Source organism: Nyctereutes procyonoides, unplaced genomic scaffold (assembly GCF_905146905.1).
Source record: "Nyctereutes procyonoides isolate TBG_1078 unplaced genomic scaffold, NYPRO_anot_genome, whole genome shotgun sequence".
NCBI lineage: Eukaryota > Metazoa > Chordata > Mammalia > Carnivora > Canidae > Nyctereutes > Nyctereutes procyonoides.
The window spans coordinates 976,208-998,089 of record NW_026575130.1 but is presented as its reverse complement, the minus strand read 5'-3'; the positions used below and the strand labels follow the sequence as shown (position 1 = coordinate 998,089).

Below are 21,882 nucleotides of genomic sequence, written 5' to 3'. Positions count from 1 at the left end.
AATTCTTTGAATAGAAATAAAAGGCCACAATCAAGAACAAGAAAACTATGAAATGAAAAAAACTGATAGGTAAATGCAAACATATAAATAAAAGTAGTAGGTTAATCACTCATAAAACCAGTATAGAGGTTAAAGCACAAAAGCAGTAAAGTCAATTATACCTACAAAAATTAGTCAAGGTATTCACAAAATAAAGGAATGTAGAGTCTTATATCATATGCATAAAATATGATGGGGGAAATAAAAATTTAATGTTTTTAAGATGGCCTCAAACCTAAGTGACCATCAACTTAACACAGACTGCTATCCACGTAAGATGTTACATATGAACATAATGATAACCACAAATCAAAAACTCTATTTTTGCATATAACAGATATGCAAAAAATAGAGAAAGGAATCCAAGTATAACAAGAAAGAAAGCCATCAAACCACAAAGGAAGACAGCAAGAGAAGAAAGGAACAGAGAAAAACTATAAAAATGCAAAACAAGTAACAAAATGTCAATAAGTACATAACTATCAATAATTACTTTAAATTACTTTAAATGTAAATGGACCAAATGCTCTAATCAAAAGATACTGGGTGGCTGGATGGATAAAAAAGCAAGACCTGGCTACATGCTGCCTGCCAAGAGAGTCACTTCAGACCTAAAGACATACAGATTGAAAGTAAAGGGATAGAAAAGTGTTTAACATGCAAAAAGAAAGCCAGGGTAGGAATGCTTCTTATATCAGACAAAATAGACTTAAAAAGAAAAGATAGTATCAAGAGACAAAGAAGGATACCACATAATGACAAAGGTAATAACCAAAAACAAAACCACAAATTCCTTATCTGAAACTTTGCACCAGGGTTGGAAATAACACTGCATAAAGTGCATGCACATAGCTCTGATCTTCCAGACAAAAGTAGTATGTTCCACTCCCACAGATAGGATTTCAAAACAATAATTCATGACAATCTAGGATATAAAAGAATAAAGTTTCTCAGCACCAGGCCCTTTTGTTATTTAACAAAAGTAGTTTTTCCAGATTCAAAAAGGAAGAACAGATTGTCAGGAAAGGTTTTATGCCTGGGACAGAGTGGGAAAAGGTCATAATAAAGCAGATGGGATCTTAGGTAGGCATATTGATAATAATCTGCCTAACAGGAAGTGAGACATCGTGGAAAACTGAAATCCACAACTCTACACTAAGCATTGATGCCAAATTCCTACAGCCATCTTTTAAATCAGAGTATACAGCAAATTGCAAATTGACTGATTAGATTTTGTGCCTTTTACCTTTTCCACTAGGTATCTGGAGAAAAGAGGAATAAGCCTTAATTGACTCAAAGAGAAAAGAAAATTGGAACTTGGCAACTGCTTAGCCCCTGAAAAAATTGAGAATTTACCATAAAAGCAAGGCTTTTAAGTTTTAAGTTTCAAGGCTGTAAGCTAACAAAATGTCCTAAATATTACAAATAAATCACTTTATAGTGGCAAAATGCAGGCTTTAACAAAATCTAGTGGTGGTTGTAGTATAGTAATTTGAATCTCAATTGCAGCAAATTTGCTATTCAACTAGATGTGATAAACATCCACAACCTACCACTAAGCCTGAATATTTATTGGTCAATTTAGGGAAAAGGTGATTTCCTCAAACCCATGGGCCTCAGCCTGAGCCATTATGAAACACTTTCCTATTTGGATTGCTGCTTTCTGCACTTCTGTACAATAAATGATTCTGATTCATCACAAAGGAAGGTTACCATTAGGTAAAATAATCGTGGCTTTTGGATGCTAGGTAGTGTATGATAAAAGCTGTGGATTTGAGATAATGTACATGTCAGAGTTTTCAGTAGTTTCTCCATTTAAAGTAGACAGTTGGGCTTTTCTAATCTAAAACTGCATTACTAGATAGAGAGCGAAACTGTGGCAGAACTAGCAGAGTGTTTGTGTATTATGGATTTTCAACGGATGTAAACATGGTTTGCTTATGGGCTGCAAAGGGGGCATTAATGCAACTTTCAAAAGTTTGCTTCCTGGATAAACATATACACTAAGGAAAAAACTCAGTAAAGTTGGTTAAGGAAGTCTATCAATTAGAATTCAGCCCCTCCCAAATAAGCTCTCAAAAAAGATACCTTCATCAGTGTCATAACTTTAAATCCTGATGCTCCAAGCAAACATTTTCATCCTTTATTAATTGAAACACAAATAACTCTTCAGCAGCGAGTTGCTCCTTCCTTTAGCTTCGAGACTTGTCACAGAGATTGGTTTTTAATTATTCATGCCTATGGTTCAAGCTAGTTTAATTATCCACCTTTTCATCATAGCATCAGCGATCTCATGAAGACCCCGCAGCTCTGAAGTTTAGCTTCTATGAAGTGATCTCAGCCGGGCCCCGTGCACCCTCCGAGCTCAGAGCCTTGCAGAAGAGATGTTTGGTCCCAGGGTGGTATGCCAGCCACATCGAGAGATGGCTTGTTTATTTCCCTCCCTTTCAGGTATTGAGCAATAAGAATTTACATCATGTTACAATCTCATTAAGTTGATGACTTTGCCTCTAGGATAGAGGAAATTTTTACTCATTAAAACATTACTAGCTTTTACTCTGTAGTTGTAAATAAGACTACGGCAAAGAATACTAGTTAGGCAGAGGTAAGCAAACTGTTTAATTTTCTTTCTAAAAGTATCTCAGAATAATTCTCCCTGCTGTATTTTCTAGTGCATGTCCATCCTGATTGTAAAAAACCTCAAAAGCTTCATATCCCAGATTCTTATTCTGCCAATAAAGCTTGAGAAACTCTTAAACAAGACAAATACTGTTTTGCTTAATTGTCATTATTTCCCTTTGAAACACCTTGAAGAATTTTCCATAATCCCTATGTTTTTCTTGCCTTCCTTGCTTCTCTCTTTTGCCAGGCACCAACCGAGATTACAAACTCAGCACCTACATTGGATTGCATGAAGCAATCCAGTCACATCAGATGTGTCGCATGCCTGTGTGTCTAGAACTATGCTGTCCAGCATGATAGCTGCTGCTACATCTGGCTATTTAAATTTGTATTAAAATTACATAAAATTAAAAATTCAGTTTCTAATCACATTAGCACATTTTAAATGCTCAATAGGTACCTGTTAGACACAACTATAGAACATGCCCATAGTCACAACATATTCTAGTGAACAATGCTGGTCTAAGCTAAACAGAAATATTGGGCATGCGAGGTATGAGCAAAAAGGAAGAACAGATCGTGGTTTCTTTGTGATCTTCCATCATGGTCTGCCTGGCGTTTTGTCTTTCTGGGCCACCCACCCCCCTCCCTAGAGTAACAAGCAAATTTTTCCCCTCAGTTGATGGAAGAACTTCTGTCCACATTCAGCTTCTCTGGGAATCTCCTCTTTTTTTCCAAATGAATTATCTAACTATTTCTAAAATAGTGCTCCGCTGAATGGACTCATGGAGAATGACATGTCCTCTGCTTCATTATATCTGGGCTTTTTCCAGCTTTTCTTCTTTTTACAGTTCTCCTTCCCAGCTTGAATGAAGGAACCATTGTTTGCTTGGTTTCTATTTGTGATTTTGTAGTCACATTTCTTAAGCTCTTTTGATCTCTTCAAATGGCTTTTTGTTTTCATAGTATTTTCAGGACTTCTCAGATTACAAAACAGGAGTGCATTTAATTAGTGTGATTTATTTCTTATTCCAAGTCATTAATAAGAATGGCCTAGTTAAGTCCAACAACAATGTATGCAAATCCCCTCAGAATGTCTCTCATTGAATAAATTCAAGAGTGTAGGAATTGTTTGTTATACAGTTACACATCTTTTTTCAATGTGCATTGTCTTTTTTCCTCCCTTTGGTAATTTAGTTGCTAATTATCGATGGGCAACAGCTAAGGATGGATCCTGCTACAGTGATGGATGAAGTACAGAAATTTCTAGGAGTCTCTCCTCATTATAATTACTCAGAAGCTTTAACGTAAGTTTATATTCTCATTAACTTATTAAAGTTTCAGGAGAGAATTGGTTTTGAAAAAACTGTAGTTTAGTGATGCAAGTATTGTGTTAGCTGTTCCTTACATAGTGATTATTTTCTGATTTGTTTGACATGAATTACTTGAAAACTATCTTTTCAGCAGTGTGGCAAATAAATGTCCTAAATCCTCTGTTGATCACTAACTATCAAAGATTTACTCCAGAAGGAAAGAAGGGAAGCAAAATAACTGTAAATCTTAAAACTAACAATAGCCACAGAAGAGGCTACTTAGTCAATAAGTGCTGAGTCTATTTAGCAGACAATGGTGGAAACTCGTGGAAGCATGAAGAAGTGACTAGATGGTTCAGGAACTCTCTCCTCTGTCTTGTGTGCAATTTTCAAAAACAGTGTCATGCAGCAAGAAAGTCAACCAATAGGTGACTGAATAGGCAGAGAGACATGTGCTTTTTTTTTTTTTTTTTGAGAGAGAGAGAGAGATGTGCTCTTAAACATACTTACATTTTTTGCTTCTATGTTTTTACCCACTGTGGATCTGAGGAGGTGTCTTCTTCAGCGGCCACGAAAATTATAGCTCTGGTTTGGCTTTCTTTTGCTGTTTTCTTTCTGATCTTAGGTAACTGACTATATCTGGACAAGACTAGGATAAGGCAAGAGAAGCATTAGGATTTAAGGAAACACTCACTCTCAGTTCCATGCAAATGCCTAAGAGTGAGTACCTCCTGCAATTTTGCACCCAGATACGTCTCTTACCTTAATCCTGACTCTGGACTCCTTTTAGCATTTTATATAAGACCTCCTCTTACTTTGTCCAATGTAATCGCCAGTAATCAAATTTATGAAAGTTGTGTTTGTTTCTATTTCACATGTCTAGAGCAACTGGAAGATAGTGAGTTGGATGAGCTATGAATTGGACCCCCACTATAACACTTTTTTTTTTTTTTTTTAATTTGAGGGTCATAGGCTGAGCCTTAAAGAAACTGAAAATGACTGTTATGGAATTCTTCCGTTGTATTTCTCAATATAAAACTCACTTCTGTAGATCAACTGATTTTCTCTTTTCATCATATGCTTTATCTTATAGCAAGTTATAAGTTATGAGAGGCAGGATTCCTTTACCTTTCAGCATCCTTTACAATAAAGATGGGCAGACAGGATCCCTGGGTGGCTCAGCGGTTTGGCATCTCCCTTCAGCCCAGGGCATGATCCTGGGGTCCCGGGATCAAGTCCCATGTTGGGCTCCTTGCATGGGGCCTGCTTCTCCCTCTGCCTGTCTCTCTCTCTCTCTCTCTCTCTCTCTCTCTCTCTCTCTCTCTCTGTCATGAATAAATGAACAAAATCTTTAAAATAAAAAGATTGGCAGAAAAACATCCAGTATTGCTTATGTCTTGCGCAAATCATATGCAGAGACCTATGTAAGAAAGACATTTTGGTGTGGGGGACAAAGGAACTCAAGTTTTGAGCTTCCTTCCCAAGAGCCATTTACTTTGTTGTTACTATTAACCTTCTGACCTCTGTGTTTTTCTACTATGAGTACTATTAGAGCTTTGTAGAACTTAGTTCAAGTACTAACACAGACTTTACTCGCCTTAGGTATTTAACTTTCAGCTTGACCTTAAAGAAACCTGAATGATTTTAGTTTGCAGTTAGAAATTCAAGTCCGCTTTCTGCTTTATATCTTTTTAAAGTATCTCTTAGAAAAGAAAGCTTTTATTTTCTAAACAGTTTTCTATTTCAAGTTAGTTTATCTTTGGGTCTTTTTTGTAGAGCATATAGCAAAGCATTGTATTTCAGAAAAAAAGAAGTGAAGTATTCTATAAAGACATAATCTCTTTTTTTATGAAATGGTCCTTGACCTGCATGCTGTGTTATTTCTCCTCTTTGCATCCAGCTCAGCAGCAAGCTTTTTATTCACCTCCACTGCCGAGAAAAGGGAGTGTAAACTAAAGAGAAGTAATATCAAAGCACCGTACTATACACAAAGAACTGTGGATCACTTTGCACCTGGGATGTATCTGGCTAAAATTGCCCGTTATATGATTCTCTAACTTAGTATGGGGCTCAGTGGGTGAAGTAGCAAGATAAGATATGCGTAGTCTCTGAAACCACAGCTTCTCGCCCTGCAGGGCTGCCCAGGCTCTCACCCTGCTGATGGAGATAATGTACAGCCATTCAGTTTCTTTTTGTATCTTCTTGTCAATCATCAGTTGGCCTTACACACATCAGCAGTGTACCTGTTGTAGAATATTTGGAATTTCAGGTCGTTGTCTCAGGTCTGAATTGTTGTAAATCCTCCTTCACCAAGCCCTTTGCAGTTCTGGAATCCTACCCCTATAGTTAGTTACTCTTGTTAAAGGAACTGTACTGATAAGTTTTTCTGTGGTGCTTTAGACACATTGAGATGAGCAGGGGCCACACAAAATGTATGTTCTCAGGAATGTAATTTATTGTTTCATATATTTCCTGCTAGTGATAGTGAGGACCATCTCTTTGGTACTTAAAAAAAATTTAAAATCCTCTAAGAATGTACTGAGCTGTGAACAGATATGAATTCTCAGCTAACCACATAAATCCAGTTTTTGCACACAGAATAAATGAATGAAACTAGGTCTACACAAAGATTTTACCATACAGTCTTGGCATGAAAAAGTACTCCAATTTAAGCACTCTATAAACTGATTATCTTCAATATAAAAGCAGTTCCAATTTCAAAACTATCTTCAAGAAAAATGGCAATAAATTTCCACTGGCAAGAGGGTTATTTATCCCTTTCCCAATTGCTAAACAAAATATTTGAGACTTCCAAATTTCACGCAGTCATTGGTTGTCTTAAATGACTTAGTACTGTCATCATGAATTTTCAATGACTTGAATATTTTAAAAATCTGATTTTCTTGGTCAGAATGGATAGGATTTAAATAAGTAGTATAAGTTTTAAACAATATAAATGCAAGCCTCTCATTCAATTAAGGAAATTAGTATTTTACAATTCTTGTTCAACATAGCCTTCATGCCTACATTGTAAATAGGCACATTATTTTAGCTTTCCTGTTACATGTTACATAGTGTTTTAGAGCTGACTGATCATTTGAGAGAAAGCAGTAAAATAATGTGTAGCATGGAATTGTGCTAATTTGTATCAACTAAAATGAAAAATGTAAACTTTTTATTTTTCCATGAACATATGCACTCACAATTATACTTAGCCATCAATGACCCTGACAAGAGGTTTCACAGTTAGAAATACTGGTTAAATACCTAAACCTGACATATTTCTTTCTCAGTCAGTTAACTTGTTTGTCAACACAAATGAAACTGGATTTCGTTCTATGAATTTCTAATACTAATTTCCTGTGAACATTTCAATAAATGGACAATGAGAATTTGAAGGCCAGGAGCTGAATAAAGATCATGGGTTTGGGGATCCCTGGGTGGCGCAGCGGTTTAGCGCCTGCCTTTGGCCCGGGGCGTGATCCTGGAGACCCGGGATCGAATCCCACATCGGGCTCCCGGTGCATGGAGCCTGCTTCTCCCTCTGCCTGTGTCTCTGCCTCTCTCTCTCTCCCTCTCTCTGTGTGTGACTATCATAAATAAATAAAAATTAAAAAAAATTAAAAAAAAAAAAGATCATGGGTTTGTTTTGTTTTGTTCTGTTCTGTGGATGAGGCTTGACTAAGTCATAAAAAATTGAAGCTGTTTCAAAATTCAAGGACTTCAGTTGTTTCTCATCCCACTTCTTCCCCTGGCAACCAAATTTACATTGCCCAGTCTTTCCCATCCCATTGTAAATGAGTTTGAGTAAAAATGTGCCACATTAAAACCTTTTTTAGTAGCAAAAAATAAAAGTAGTCATAGTAGCTAAAATCTGTTGGTCCCCTGGACCACTCATGAAAGAGCACCTAGCAATGGTAAGTGGTGAAAAAGAAGATAGTGAGTCCCAATTTCTTCTGATGAATTTGTTTTTTAAAGTGACTATAACATTTGAAAGTCAATATGCATGTATATGTTCTACCATTTATATGCTTACATATATTGCTTCATACCAATACTATATATGATAGATACTATTAGCTCCATTTTTCAGCTAAAAAAAGTGGGGCACAAAAAAGTGAAGCCAAAAGTCACTCAGCAAAGAAACTGAGGAGTCAGGACTGAAACTCAATCAGTCCGCTGGAGCCTGCACTGCCAATCTATTAAGCCCTTCAAGTTGGCACAAGATGTTAGAACCAGAGAAAAACAATATTGTAAATTATTACTAATGAATAGTACACCAGTAGAAAGTACTTTTTAAAAAAGACTGAAAAAAATTTTAAAAAATAAATAAATAAATAAAAAAGACTGAAACCTTAAAAACAAGCTTTTTAAGTTGTCTCAGGCTATATTATAAAAAGAATCAATCTTCAGACACACTATCACTTTGCATAATAAATGTGCAATCATAGTGATATGCAAATGAAAATCACACTGAAATACCAGTAGAATGGCTATAATCCAAAAGACAATACCCAATGTTAGCAAAAATGTGGAGAAACTGGAGCCCTCATATATTGCCGATGATAATGAATAATATACTGCTACTTTGGAAAAGCAGTTTTGCAGTCTCCTAAAAATTAAACAGAAACTCACAAATAATTTCACTCCTAGGAATCTACTCCAAGAGAACTGAAAACCTATGTCTATCAAAAACTTGTTCACAGAAACATTATTAATAATAGCCCCAAAATGGAACTAATCCAAATGTCCATTGCCTGGTAAGTGGATTAACAAATTCCACCCCCCTCAAATGGGGAAAATGTCCAGAAAAGACAAATTAGAAACTGAAGCAGATCAGTACTTTCCTGGGGCTGGAGGTAACAGCAGAGATTGCTTCCAGTTGGCTCTAAAGAACTTTTTGGGATTATGGAAATGTTCTAATACTGGATTATGGTGATAGTTACAGAACGATATAAACTAGCTGCAAATCACTTAATTGTACACTTAAGATGGATGATATGATAAATTATACCTCAAAAAAGCTGTTACAAATAAAATGGGTATCAGCAAAATGGTTCATTATTTTTTAAAGACTTTATTTTTATTTATTCATGAGAGACACAGAGAGAGAGGGGCAGAGACATAGGCAGAGGGAGAAGTAGGCTCCCTGCAAGAAGTCTGATGTGAGACTCGATCCTGAACCCCAGGATCATGCCCTGACCCAAAGGCAGACACTCAACCACTGAGCCACCCAGGCATCCCAGCAAAATGGTTCATTAAATCATAAAAGCATTTTATTAGGTTATTAACCTACTTTTATTTTGATTCTCAGTTATATTATGTATAAAGTTCAGTGTCTCTTAAAAAAATTGTTCTGTCAGAAGGCTGCTCATTTTCACATAATACATGTGTATTTTCCAGATATGTATCTATAGTTAGGTATATTATCAAAAAAATAATAGTCGGTCTGGATTCTGAATTTTGATTGCTTAAATTCTTAAAAAGAGTCAGAATTCAATTGTAGAAATTGCTAAGGACAAAATGTTTATGAAAAATATTATATCAATAGCAGACTTCCAGAAATGGTGTTGTATTAGAGCTTCCCAGCTTTCATGTACAGGTTATTTAAATAATAGTCTTTTTAATGCTTTTTCTTTCTTGTACCTCTCAGTATGGTACTACTTTATTTAGTTGCCTTATTGATTCAAACAAGAATATAAATAACATGAAAACATATCATGTTGTGTCCTGATCTCACACAATTGTGTCAGTAATCATGAGAAATAGGTTTTGCATAAGTGGGATGTAAATAATCCTTTAGTGTCTCTAATACCCATACAGAGGTCTAGGTTTACATTCTTCTCATATGGCTACATTATAAACTCCACAAAATTAGCTACATAAAGACTACCTTCCAAATCATATCCATACATATACATACACATTCAATTACACTATAATTTTAAATCAGCTTTAAGGATGAACAATTCATATATAATAAAATCTGCCCATTTTAATTGTATAATTGATGAATTTTGACATATGGTTACAGTTGTATACACCACCACAATCAAGATACAGGACATTTCCATTAATCCAAAAAGTTTCTTCATGCTCTTCTGAAGTCAGTCCTTTCCCCTCACTCTTGACCCCTAGCAACCACTCATCTACTTTCTTTCATTTAGCATAGTGCTTTTGAGATTCCTCCCTATTGTTACATCTGTCAGTAATTAGGCCTTTTCTATCATTGAGTAGTACTCCATTCTATGTATATACTACAAATTGTTTATCCTTTCATTAATTGATAGACATAGAGTTGTTTCCATTTGAGGCTAGTTACAAACATTTGTGTACAGATTTTTGTATGGACATATATTTTCATTTCTCATGGGCTAACACCTAAAAATGGATTGATGGGTCAAATACTAATTATATTTTTAAATATATAAGAAGTTTTCCAAAGTGGCTATAATATTCTTAATTTCCACAAACAAGGTCTAGCAGTTCTTTTTTTTTTTAATTTTTATTTATTTATGATAGTCACACAGAGACAGAGAGAGAGAGAGAGGCAGAGACACAGGCAGAGGGAGAAGCAGGCTCCATGCACCAGGAGCCCGGTGTGGGATTCGATCCCAAGTCTCCAGGATCGCGCCCGGGCCAAAGGCAGGCGCTAAACCGCTGCGCCACCCAGGGATCCTGGTCTAGCAGTTCTAATGGTTCCATGTCTTTGTCAACACTTGGTATTGATCTTTTTAAACTGTCATTCTAGTGAGTGTTTGTGGTATTTCATTTGTGATTTTAAACCTATTTTTTATTTATTTACATATTTGAGAGAGAAAGAAAAAGTAGTAGGGAGGAGCAGAGGAAGAGACAGGAAGAGAGAGGGAGAGAGAGAGAAGTAGACTCCTCGCTGAACAGGAAACCCAATATGGAGCTCGATCCCAGGACCAGAGATCATGACCTGAGCCAAAGACAGATGCTTAACCAACTGAACCACCCAGGTGCCCCTCATTTGTGATTTTAATTAGCATTTCCTTAATGACTAATTATGTTGAGATTTTCATTTGTTTACTGGTCATTCACATATGTTTTTTGATGAAATACCTGTTCCAATCTTTGACCCAATTTTTATTGGCATTATTATCTTTCTTTGTTGAGTTCTGAATACAAGTCTTTAATTAGTCCTATGTTTTACAAATACTTTTGCCCAATCTATGACTTCTTCTTTCATTTTCTAAAGTATTTTAGAAAAACAAAGGTGTTAAATTTTGATATTCAAATCTTTTCTTCTTCTTCTATCATTAATCCTAAGATATCTTTACTAAATCAAGATTACAAAATTTTTCTATGTGTTTTTCCTGCTTAATGTCAGAATTTTTATAGTTTTACCTCTTAAGTTAAAGTTTATGATTAACTTTAAGCTAATTTTTATGTAGTGTAATTAAGGATGAATATTCATATTTTCCTTGTAGATATACAATTTTTCCAGTTTAATTTGTTTAAAACATTGTTCTTTCCCATCAAATTTATTTGGCACCTGTTTTTGAAAATCAGTTCATTCTAGATGTGTTGGTCTGTTTCTGGACTCCCTCTCTTTGGTTCCATATATTCATTGGTGCAAATACCACATAGACTTGATTACTGTAGCATTATAGTAAATCTTAAAATTAAGTAGTATAAGATCTCTAACTTTATTCTCCTTTTTCAAAATGTTTTAGTTTGTCTATGTCCTTTGCATTTCCATATGTATTTTAGAATCATCTTTTCAATTTCTACAAATTGCACTGGAGTTTTTATTGGCATCACACTAAATCTACAGATAAATTTGGAGAGAGTTGATACTTTAAAAATACTTAGTCTTTTGAGCTATGAACATGATATAGCCCTCTTTGTTAATGTCTTCTACAATTTCTCTAACAATGTTTTGTAGTTTTCAGTGTCAGATCTTGCACATATTTTACATTAAATTTTTCTCTAGGTATTTCACATTTTTAGGCTAAAAGTGTTATTTCAATTGCCCATTGTTCACTGTTCACACTATAATTTTAAGAAAAAATCAGAAACAGTAGTCTGAGTAGTGTAGATTAAAAAAACAAAAGGAAGAAGTAGCCCCAGGTGATAATTCCAGTGAAGAAATTATAGCAATAGAATTATTAAATTATAAAAGCAATGTGAATTATCATTACTGACTTTTACTTTTGTTTTTATATTCAAGCATGAAAATTACTATTTATTTGTAATGAATGATAATATAAAACATAACCAGAGATCAGTGAAGAAGAAAAGGCACCAGACTTAGAGTAGGAGGCCTAGATTTAAGTCATGTCCTGCATATGGAAAAAAAAATAGTCCAAGAGAGATAAACCTTGACAAATAATTCCTTCTTTTTCATTATTTATTCAACTAACATTCAGTGAACATTCACAAAGAGCCAAACACTATGCTAAGTGCCATAAAATGGGAAGAATCACATACTCTCTATCATTAAGGGGTTATAATGAAAGCTCAAAGAAAGAGTTACATAAAATATTTTGGTATACTGGGGTACAGTTGAGCATCTAACTCTTGGTTATGGCTCAGGTCATGCTCTTAGGGTCATGAGATCAAGCCTGCATCCAGCTCCATGCTCAGCAGAGTCTGCTTGAGATTCTCTCCCTCTCCCTCTGACCCTCCCTCTGCTCTCTTTGTCCTTCAAATAAATAAATATTTTTAAAAAATATTTTGGCAAACTGAAGTGTAAGCTTAGTATGTTAACTAACTGGAATTAAAATAAAAATTTAAAAGAATAATATAATAAATAAAATCACATGAAAGATAAAAATAAATGAAATATAAGTTTAATGTGCTATTATTTTTATTATAGTCACGCCATGAAAATCCATATTTATAGATACTGTGACTTTAATACAGAGTTCATTCCAAAATAAGAAAGTGGCTCTGAGAAAAAGTTAAGTATATGATAGCTAGAGAATCCTAAAATTAATCACTTCATAGCACAGCAAAACCCTTTTGCTTCTATTACTCTATAATTATATGGTATAAGTACTATATAAGTCCATAGATATGGATGAAACCTGACTTGTCATTTTTAAACTCTACAAAGGAAAAGAACAGACTTGAAATTTATAAAACTTTTTCCTTCCAGATGAAAGAGGTAGGCTTATTAATTTCTATTAATAGGAGACCTTCTGCTGACAATTTTTCTATTAGGAATCTGGCAAACTCACAAATATGACAGATGGACTAAGAATTCAGAAGTATGCCAAAAGACTTTATGCAAAGTGATTTAGTCAAAAAATATGCCAGTCTCTCTGGTTATAGATTAAAATCCAAAAATATATTCATATTCATGTTTTTGGTCATTATACCTTATAAATTGCTTGAAAATAAATTTTTGTGCTTTATGTTTTTAATTTTTTTTTAGGTTTGATTCTCATAAAGGTTTCTGGTGTCAGTTATTGGAAGAAGGTAAAACAAAATGCCTTGGAAAGAGCAAAGGAAGAAAATACCCTCCAATGGATCCTGATGTAAGTATAAAGCTTTTATTACAAACTAAATAACCAAGCTAATAAATATTTTCTTATTTTCTTATAAAAGTAAAAAATAAAAACTTAGCCCTTCTAAAAATTACAAGTGACATTTGGATTTCAACGTATCCAGATTGCTTGTTTTGATTTGTCCAATGATACATTACCTATTAGGCAAGAATAAAGGAAAACAATAGAATTTTTATTTTGAAGCAGAACAAAAAAGGCAACATCTCATTATAAAAAGATTAATACAGTCACAGAAATTTTAGCACTAAAAGTATTAACTGAAACCAAAACAGGAAATACATCAACTGAAAACTGAAAACAGGATAAAAAATTTTCTATTTTTTTTCTCCACTAAGTCACTATAGAGTAGTAAGTGTAGCCTATATAATAATATTTATTTGGTAGTTTTCTTTGGTTGATTATTAAAATTTACCTTCAGAGCACTATGAAAATAATCCTTATACATTAATAGAAATTCAAGGACAATTTCCATAGTATTTTAAATAACTAATATAAAATATATAATTTTCATATATCGAAGCTATTTCTCTATGGTATTTATTAAACTGTTTATGGGAAGCCTGGGTGGCTCAGTGGTTAAGCATCTGCCTTTGGCTCAGGACATGATCCCGGGGTCCTGGGATCCCAGGGGGGTCCTGGGGTCCCACATAGGACTCCCAGCGGGGAACCTGCTTCTCCCTCTGCCTGTCTCTGCCTCTCTCTCTCTCTGTCTCTCATGAATAAATAAAATCTTTTAAAAAATAAAAGAAAATGTTTAAAAGACCCTGTAGAACATCTTTCATAGCACGTATTTTACTCCTATCAAACAAACATACAGAGGCATAATATTAGATTTTGTGATACAGAAAAATAAGAAAAACAAAACTTTTTAGAGTATCAATACTTCTAAATTGATACTCCAACAAGGTTACTGTGTAATATATTCTAAGGGTTTTTAACTCATACTTCTGACACTAAATGTGTGCAGGTTTATACCAAGCAATTGTGCAAGTTTCTGCAGATACCAACTAGGTACCCTACAATTTAATCAATTATAACACTAAATACCCACAAGGTAGTGTAACTCCACAGGTAAAGATCTTACTACCACAAGACTACCCTCTCTTCAGACCCTAAAAACAGGTACTGGGTTCCCAGGTTACTCACTTCTGTACAAAGTGGCTACAAATCAAGGGTTCTCATGACCCCTTCCTCAGCTTTTATAATTTACTATAATAGTTAACAGAACTCAGGGAAACACTTTACTTTCTATTATTACAAAGGATACAAATGAATAGCCATATTAAGAGGTACATAGAACAAGGTCCAGAAGTGTGCTAAGCACAGTAGCTTCTGTCTCTGTGGAGTTTGCAGTGTACCACCTTCCCAGCACCAACCCTGACATTCTCCAGTCTTCATTAAGGGCTTTTATGGAGGTTCCATTTATGGAGGCATGATTGATTGAATCACTGGCCATTAGTAACTTCCTTAATCCTCAGTCCTTTTTTCCTTCTTTAGAGGTCAGAGGCTGGGGTTGAGAGTTCCCAACCTCTAATCTTATGTTCCTTCCTCTAGCAACTAGTCCCTATCTGAAGCTACCTATGGCCCCAGCAAGAGTCACTTCATTAGCATAAACTCAGATTTGGCTTAAAAGGGCTTATTATGAATAACAAAAGACACTCCTCTCACCCTATCACTTAGGAAATTGCAAGGGTTTTAGGAGCTCTGTGCCAGGAACCAGAGATGAAAACCAAATATATATGTTCCTTATTATATCAAAATATCATGTATATACTGCATTTATTTTAGGGAATGGAATGGTTGACTTTATGCAAATAGTGACCAGAGAGAAGGCAAGGGTAAAGGAAAGGCAATAGTGTCACAACATTGCTTGCTTCTCCTATTACAGAAAAATGGCAGTACCCAACTGTCACCAAAACATCATAGAATGCATCTAATCTAGGTAAATTAAGAAAGTTGTTGGCCTACTTCTACTTTTACTTGTTTATGAAAATATAGTGTAGAATAGGAATAAAAACTGACATTCTAAATTAATACCACTAAATCTATTATCTCTCAAAATCAAAAGCATAGAATACTCTTTAGTTTAATAATACATCAATAAACAACCTGATATTGAATATATTATATGAGTCCATCTTTTATTATATTTTATGTTATAAAAGATATTACTATCTCTTCCTATTATATTATTTTACATGAGTTTGCATGAAGTAGTCAGATTACATTGACATACGTTAGCATATATCCTATCTGTGATCTTACCAGCTAAAATATTCCCCCTCTGGGGAATCCTTGGGTGGCTCAGTGGTTTAGCACCGCCTTTGGCCCAGGGCGTGATCCTGGAGTCCAGGGATCGAGTCCCATATCAGGCTCCCTGTATGGAGCCTGCTTCTCCCTCTGCCTGTGTCTCTGCCTCTCTCTCTTTCTCTATGTCTCTCATGAATAAATAAATAAAATCTTAAAAAAAAACACAGTCAATAAATATTATAAAAAATATAAATAAATAAATAAAATATTCCCCCTTCTAAATGACTGCCAGATAACAATGTGTGTTCAGTAAGTCCTGCATACCACAAAGTTCTGTTCTAGTACCCTTTTGCCTGAACATATTAGACTCTAAAATAGAACATATTGTGTATTACAAATCTCATTACATTTATTTTGCTATAATGAGGAAGCAGAGCATCAAGAGGAAAGGGTACTTGATGAAGGGGACATGATCATGGGCACACATATACACACATAATAGGGCACAGGATAGGGGTTTGTCTATGGACAAACACAGCAGCCAGGTTTGAAAATGATGCCCAAAAGGCCAATAGGCTGAGGTAAGATTGAAATAATCCTCAGTACCAGGAGGTTCAATTCAAACTCCAAAGGGATAAATAGTAGAAATGAATCCTAGGAGGTTAAATTCTAGACTTAGTTAAGATGTAGGATAATCACTTATCATATGGAAATACTAGGGAGCAAGCTGGCAGGAACCGGGTAACCCCAAGCTGCTGTTCCAAACAGGACTTCTGTCATAATGAGAAATAGTACAAAGTAAGCCAATAAGAGAGAACAAAATGGGGAAATTCAGAAACTCAGACTGTACTCAAAGATCAAAGGCTCATCCTAGGGGCAGCCCTGGTGGCGCAGCGGTTTAGCGCCGCCTGGAGCCCAGGCGTGATCCTGGAGACCCAGGATGGAGTCCCACGTTGGGCTCCCTGCATGGAGCCTGCTTCTCCCTCTGCCTGTGTCTCTCTGTGCCTCTCTGAATAAATAAAATAAAATCTTTAAAAAAAAGAAAAAGAATATAGCACAAATACTCCATTTAATTCCAGTGATCATGATTCCTACAAAAACCGCTATGTTACATTGAAATTATCAATACAAAATGAGACTTGCTTCTATGGCATGTAAAATGGAATACCAGATATTACATTTTAAAAGAACAGCACATGGAATTAAATAAAAACTTTTTAAAGTTCGACTCCATGGAAAATCTCAGAATAGTACAAGGTGTGGAGGTACAGATACACATGCAGAAATCCCTCCTTCACAACAATCCTAGCAATGATCATCCAACCTAAATATGAATTCCACTAAATGCCAGTTCATAGCACAGCCCTTCCGAGTTTGACAGTTCCAATTATTAAAATCTTTTTTTTTTTTGAAGAGAAATCTACCTCCAAGTCAAGCTAGATTACAGGCATTCTTTTGCTTCTTTAGGCCAAATTATACAAATATAGTAGGTTAGAGGTTACCCTGGTTTACCTACTGCATTTTTAAGTCTACCACAATATTGTTTTTAGCATTATGCTTTTGTATGCCTTAAAACATCTCTTAAGAAAGAATTACGTACCTTCTAAATCTAATGTAAATTAATGATGGCAAAGGAGTATTTTATATTATAGATGTATCAAAACATCAAGCATCTAACATTCTCAAAGCAAGGATGATTTTAATAAGAGCATAATATTAGATCCAACCAGTTGTCACAACTATTTTTATGACAAGTCAATCAAATTATTTAACACTTAATTTTGCACAAATAAATCACAAGTTTAATACAAAAGCTCTTTCCCTAGTAAAAACAGTGTATGTATATAGAGTGTCTTTTTTGAAGAAGAGAGTCATTGTGTTTATGTTTTGCTAAATAAATAAATATCCCACATGCTTAAGATAAATCTCAACCCAGGTATGGTACGCTTGATGCAAATTTAAACATCATCAAAGTATATGAAGTATACTTTAATCAAAAAAATGAAATGTACTTTTATGTCCCACCGCAGAGCAGAGCATTTCTGTCAAGCTACTACAGAGGTCACAACGTGGAACTCTCAAAGCTGCTGCACAAACTGGGGCAGCCCTTGCCATCCTGGCTGAGGCAGGAGCTGCAGAAAGTGAGATAGCACTGAAAAACTTCTGGAGAATCCATCTGCCATATAATGCTCACCTTTCCCAAAGCTTCCAGAAGCTACCAAAAGGCTGTTTAAAAATATACCTCTTCAAATGAGAAAAAAGAACAAAGTTCCTTCCATGTGCTGGCATGTGGATGATTAGAAAACAACAACAACAACAAAAAAGAAAACATACCTGTTACAAGCCTTGAGGCCTATGGCCTTTTTCTTAATCCATATCTGAGCCTGTGGGATTATTGTAGACTACTGTGCATTCATGTGGAAGTCAACTGCAATCAATATAGGTATCAAACACAAATGCAGAATTGTTCCATTTCATAGTAATATTTACACTTTTATATATCAACTAAGATTGTGTCTCTGTAGATTTTTAGACCACTGTTTGCCTGTACAATGTTTTCTTATTTGATCCTATAAAGTGTCCTAAAAAATGAGAAGAAAAATAAACATCACTATGTAGCATAAAATGCCAAAGGCATAATACCCATGAAAAATGCTTGCCAAGATATAAATCTATGAATATTTAGAAAGAATTATAAATTACAATTTGTGCTAGACCAGAGAGTGAAAAAGTTATATATGAGGTTTATCTGCATCAAAATAAAAAGGTTAAGTGCTATAGCAAAAAAAATTATTTTTCATATACATACTCTAGTGTATTTATGTAAAAATTACTAACTCCTCTGTCATAATGTAATTGCTATTCTGAGATATGTTGTAAAGCCATCAAAAGGTATATGGAAACACACTGAGAATACTAAAATGGTAAATAGTAATGTAAAGTGTACTCACTAAATCTTCTAAAAGGGAGAAATTATAGGGGTCTGAATATATATCATTGACAAGTTTTATCCTCTTTTTGTGAGCTACAAGTCTACTCCAGTAGTCCTCACTGGTTCTACAGAAGTACTTGCATAAAATGTGAGGTATGTGTCATCTCCAGAAACATACTGACTTTTAAAAGTGAATAACTTTTTAAAATTTTTCTCCAGAACAAAACCTATTAAATGAAAAGTAAGCACAGTGTCTCTAAACAATATGTTATGTTATTCACATTAAAATTAGAAAAACTACATTTTTCCAGATACCTAAAAATGAAATCATGTAATGTAGAGATTATAACAAAAAGACAAATTGATATATGATTTTTAATCTGATATTTCCCATGATACTTTTAATATAGTGCAGAAAAAAATAAGCCAGGGCCAAGTCCCACTTTTTTTTGAGATTATTTTGTATATTCTCTTGTGGAAGATAATAAAACACAGTTAAATATACAGATTATCTACCAAATTAAATGAGGAAGTAAAAAGATAAGCTAGATATGATTTCCTGAACTATATTTACACTTAAATTTTAAATAAGATTAATAAAGTATTCAAAAAAGAATCATACTTATTGTCCTATGCTTATATCTACTTAATTTTTAAATTCACTGTACACATAAAAAAATTAAGTGGTAAATACCTACTATGATTACATAAGCTGTTATAAAATGTTACCAAAAGTATGATCAGGAAAAAAAAAAGATATGCAAGGAAAACCTACAGCCCAAATACTTTTTCATTATAATGTGTGAAACTGAACTCTATCAGTTATTCACTACTTAGAAAATAAAGTTTGAGATCCTTTCACTTACTATAAATTTTTAAAATTACATTATGATTATTACATATTTTTTATTAAAGTTTTACATACTCAAATGATACACTAATTTTTAAACAAACAATCTAATAGTCAAAAGAATTAGAGAAGGAGCAAGTTTTTAAGACCCCAATTAAGGAAGCAAAATCAGAGTCATTTGGACAAATATGGCAAACTCAATCTTTGTGCTTACTGCTGCCTTTTTTAAGCAGTACTTGCCCAGCATGGAAGACAAATGAACAGTCTTTCATCTCCACTAATTTAAGAAAACTGGCTGAGGAGAGGCACACACAGTGAGAATAGGCCCCAGCAGTTATATACAATGTAATTTTTTTATTTTGACATTTCTACTGATAAAAAAAGAAAAATGGTACATTTGTGTTTTAATGATGAGATATATATTTAAATTTCTAAACAAAGTGCTAATGGCATAATTTTGTCTAGGTAAACTAACTCTACCGAACAGTCCACCCTTTAAGATAAATGTTTAAAAACATACAGGATGCTTGTATAATGAAATAAAAAGGAACAGATCATACCAAAATTTACTCATTCACATTACAGGTATTATGCTATCTATAGTAGCAAACCTTTTAAAGGATTTTTGAGCATTCAATGTATCTTGGAGGCAACATCAAATTCTAGAGGACATACATACTTTTTACATTATGTACTCCAGCTGGTTATTATGGTATTCTAAAAGGAACATAAATACATGTGAGAAAAGAATGAGAACTAATGTGATTTAAAACTAGCTTTGTATAGAATTCCTTTTTTCATTGCTTAAAATTGGAACTTCCTCAGGAAGAAATGAAATGGTTATTTCAATGTTTATAGCTATGATATTCTTGTCATTCACATTGAATGAAAATTACTGGAAACATTTTTTCTCTGAGTTTTTTAAAATAAAAAACCTGGATATAATTCTGATAGTAGCATGGTACCTCATATGTACAACAATAAACTGTGATAAGAAAATGAAGAGTTTGGGCCTGGTGATTTTAGGTAATAAGTAGGTATTTGATTGTTTGTGTTTGTCTGGGACGGAGTGGGAGGTGGTTATAAAACACAGATACCACTAATACAACTCAAAATGGAGAGATGCATAGAAAACCTCCAATTAAGAAATAAGTAAGTTTATTTTTACTATAACCCTTCACAGATCCTTCTAATCAATATTAGCAGTTTTTTAATTCTAATAGATGTAAAGCAATTCCAAGGGTTACCTCGGGATCCTAACATAAGAGAGTAATAAGAGAAACACACAGCTGTTACTTAAACTTCAGAACCTGAATGATCACAGCATTTCTTACTCCTAACACTCTGCTCTGCTTCCCACAAATGGGTTCCTCTCTTTAGAGCTTTAAAGGGTGTTAGCTAATCTCTCTTTTACTTAAAAAAAAAAAAATCTATCAAAACAAATAATCTCTGCAAAAAAAAAAAAAGTGGAGGGAGTTAGCCATTTATCCACATCTTCAATAAACTTTTTTTCTCTATTCCAGCACCTTTTATAGAAATCAGATTTTCTCATGTTGCAATGCCCCTCTGCCACCCTGTCCACACATGTGCCATTTGACTTCCCCATAGGTTTGTCTCACACACTCAGTTCTCCAGTACATCTGACTCCTCAATTCCTATCTAAATATATCATCCTATGTTCCATCTACTACAGGACCAACTGGTGACTGGCTAATAAACCAACCTTATCAATATTAGTGGCTTATGATGATTTGTAATACTATACTTTCCAGAGATATCAGTACTGCAATTTCCAAGAGATAGGTTTTAACCCAAAGTTCTAACCAATGGAGAGGCAATGAATTGCTCATATGTTTCATATGAAGGAATTTCTCTAATTCAAATTACTCTCTATAGCTGAATTCTATTCTGCCAAAGCTGACCCTACTTTGTTATCACCTACAACATAGCTGCTGCCTTCATCCTGCCCACCCCATCCCAAGCACACATACCCCCATCCCCAAATAGTAGGCAGTCATGGAAAGAGCAATGAATACTTGTGGTGGATAATCCTCAAGAAATAATTTGTGTTGGCTAGAAAGTTTACCTTCTCTTCACCTACTTTACTTAAAAGCAGACTAAATTTATAAGGTCAAGCCATGTCTTGGTCAAACCAAGACAGTGTGACATTTATTCCATTCCCAAGAAAAGCTAGACTCTACTTTGAGTACGCCACTCACCTGTGGCCAAGGGTACCTAACAGAATATGGAGGCCACTTCCCCACCACTCATTGCTACTACTAATTCTTGCCATTTTTCGTCCTCAATAAATTGTCTATAAGACTTCTCTCTATACAT

General features: G+C 34.5%; 1 protein-coding gene across 1 annotated transcript in view; it reads left to right on the top strand.

Moving 5' to 3' along the window:
• LOC129521110 (bifunctional heparan sulfate N-deacetylase/N-sulfotransferase 3) overlaps positions 1-20,548 on the top strand; it is a 160,427-nt gene extending 139,879 nt beyond the window's left edge. The window contains exons 11-14 of the mRNA XM_055342329.1: positions 2,320-2,490; positions 3,859-3,968; positions 13,381-13,483; positions 17,794-20,548. Of these exons, the coding sequence (XP_055198304.1) occupies positions 2,320-2,490; positions 3,859-3,968; positions 13,381-13,483; positions 17,794-17,913 (504 nt within the window). The 3' untranslated portion in view covers positions 17,914-20,548. The remainder of the gene's footprint in view (positions 1-2,319; positions 2,491-3,858; positions 3,969-13,380; positions 13,484-17,793) is intronic.
• Positions 20,549-21,882: the final 1,334 nt, after the last annotated feature.